Below are 1,455 nucleotides of genomic sequence, written 5' to 3'. Positions count from 1 at the left end.
AATATCCATTTATTGCAGGAAATGGGATAAAAGATGTCTTCATGGAAAGTAGATACAAGTGTTATCAGCCCTAGTGGTGATGCTGGTGGTCTTTAAGCAAAAACTTCCTCCTAGAAATTTTCTTCAGAGCCAGCATCACTTCTTTGTTCCTCAGGGTGTATATCAGGGGATTCAGCACTGGGGTGACTGCGCTGTATATGATGGCCATAATCCGGTCCTGCACCAGGGAGGAGGCTGATGCAGGCCTGATGTATGTGAAGCCCACAGGTCCATAGAAGAGGCATACAACCATAAAATGAGAAGCACACGTGGACAGAGCCTTTTGAAGCACACTGCAGGACCGGTGCTTGAAGAGAAGGAAGCCAATAATGTAAAAGTAGGAGAGAAGAGTTAGGAAGAAGGCCCCCATGGATATGCTGCCTGTGACAACAGCAAGAAGCCATTGATTGAGTAGCGTGTTGTTGCAAGCAAGTTCTAAGAGAGGCTTGACATCACAGAAGAAGTGATTGACTTTCTGAGAGTGACAAAAGTCAAGGCGTGCCGTCATGACTGAATGCATCAAGGCATAAAAGAAGCTGGTCAACCAAGCTGCACCTGCTAGCAGAAGGCACACCTGGTGGTTCATGATGAGCATGTAGCGCAGGGGGTAGCAGATGGCCACAAAGCGGTCAAAAGCCATGATGGCTAGTAAGATGGCCTCTGTGCTTCCCAGAAAATGGAAGAAATGGAGCTGAGCAATGCAGCCTAGGAAGGAGATGACTTTCCTAGGGGAGAGAAGGTTTATGAGCACCTTGGGCAGAGTCACTGAAGAATAGCAAATATCCAGACAAGAAAGGTTTCCCAGAAAGAAGTACATAGGGGAGTGAAGTTTGGGCTCCAAGATAACAATCACTACTATCGCTCCATTGCCAACCAAGTTTATCAGGTAAATAACAAAGAAAATCACAAAAAAAGAAAGGTTGTAACTCTTGTGTGCTGGTCAGACCAAGTAAAATAAACTCATCCACTGTAGTGGCATTAGCCATTGCTGTGGGAAGCTACTATAATAATAACAAGCTGATGTGGGGGGAATTTAAATGTACACCATGGGGGTTAAGTGAGGCAAATGTGTCATGTGGACGGATTTAGTGATGAGTTGGTGGTGCAGTGCTTAAGGATTTGACTGTTAACCAAAGACTAACAGGTCAAACACTGCAGGCTCTGGGGATGTGGCAGTCTGCATTAATAAAGATTTGCAGTCTTGAAAACCCTGTGGGGCAATTCTACTAATCGGTAACAAACATGGTTTTCTTTGGTGGAGATGGACCCTCAGAGAATGATTTAACAAGTTAGCACTAAGTTTACTTAGGACAAAACTGGGGAACACTGATACACATGTCAAATGCTTACCTAACAAAGTGAATTAGAACAAGAAAAGCAGCATATTATAATAAATCAGATAGATGTAAAGAACAT

General features: G+C 43.8%; 1 protein-coding gene across 1 annotated transcript; it reads right to left on the bottom strand.

The window, feature by feature from the left end:
• Window positions 1-70: 70 nt before the first annotated feature.
• Window positions 71-1,025, bottom strand: LOC101653125 (olfactory receptor 12D3-like). The gene is given in 2 exon segments (XM_013008636.1): window positions 71-952; window positions 954-1,025. Coding segments are annotated over 2 exon segments (954 nt in total).
• Between the last annotated feature and the right edge of the window lie 430 nt (window positions 1,026-1,455).

Source organism: Echinops telfairi, unplaced genomic scaffold (genome assembly GCF_000313985.2).
Source record: "Echinops telfairi isolate 266 unplaced genomic scaffold, ASM31398v2 ScPeMD7_7453;HRSCAF=8491, whole genome shotgun sequence".
Lineage (NCBI taxonomy): Eukaryota > Metazoa > Chordata > Mammalia > Afrosoricida > Tenrecidae > Echinops > Echinops telfairi.
This window is presented reverse-complemented; position numbering and strand designations above follow the sequence as displayed.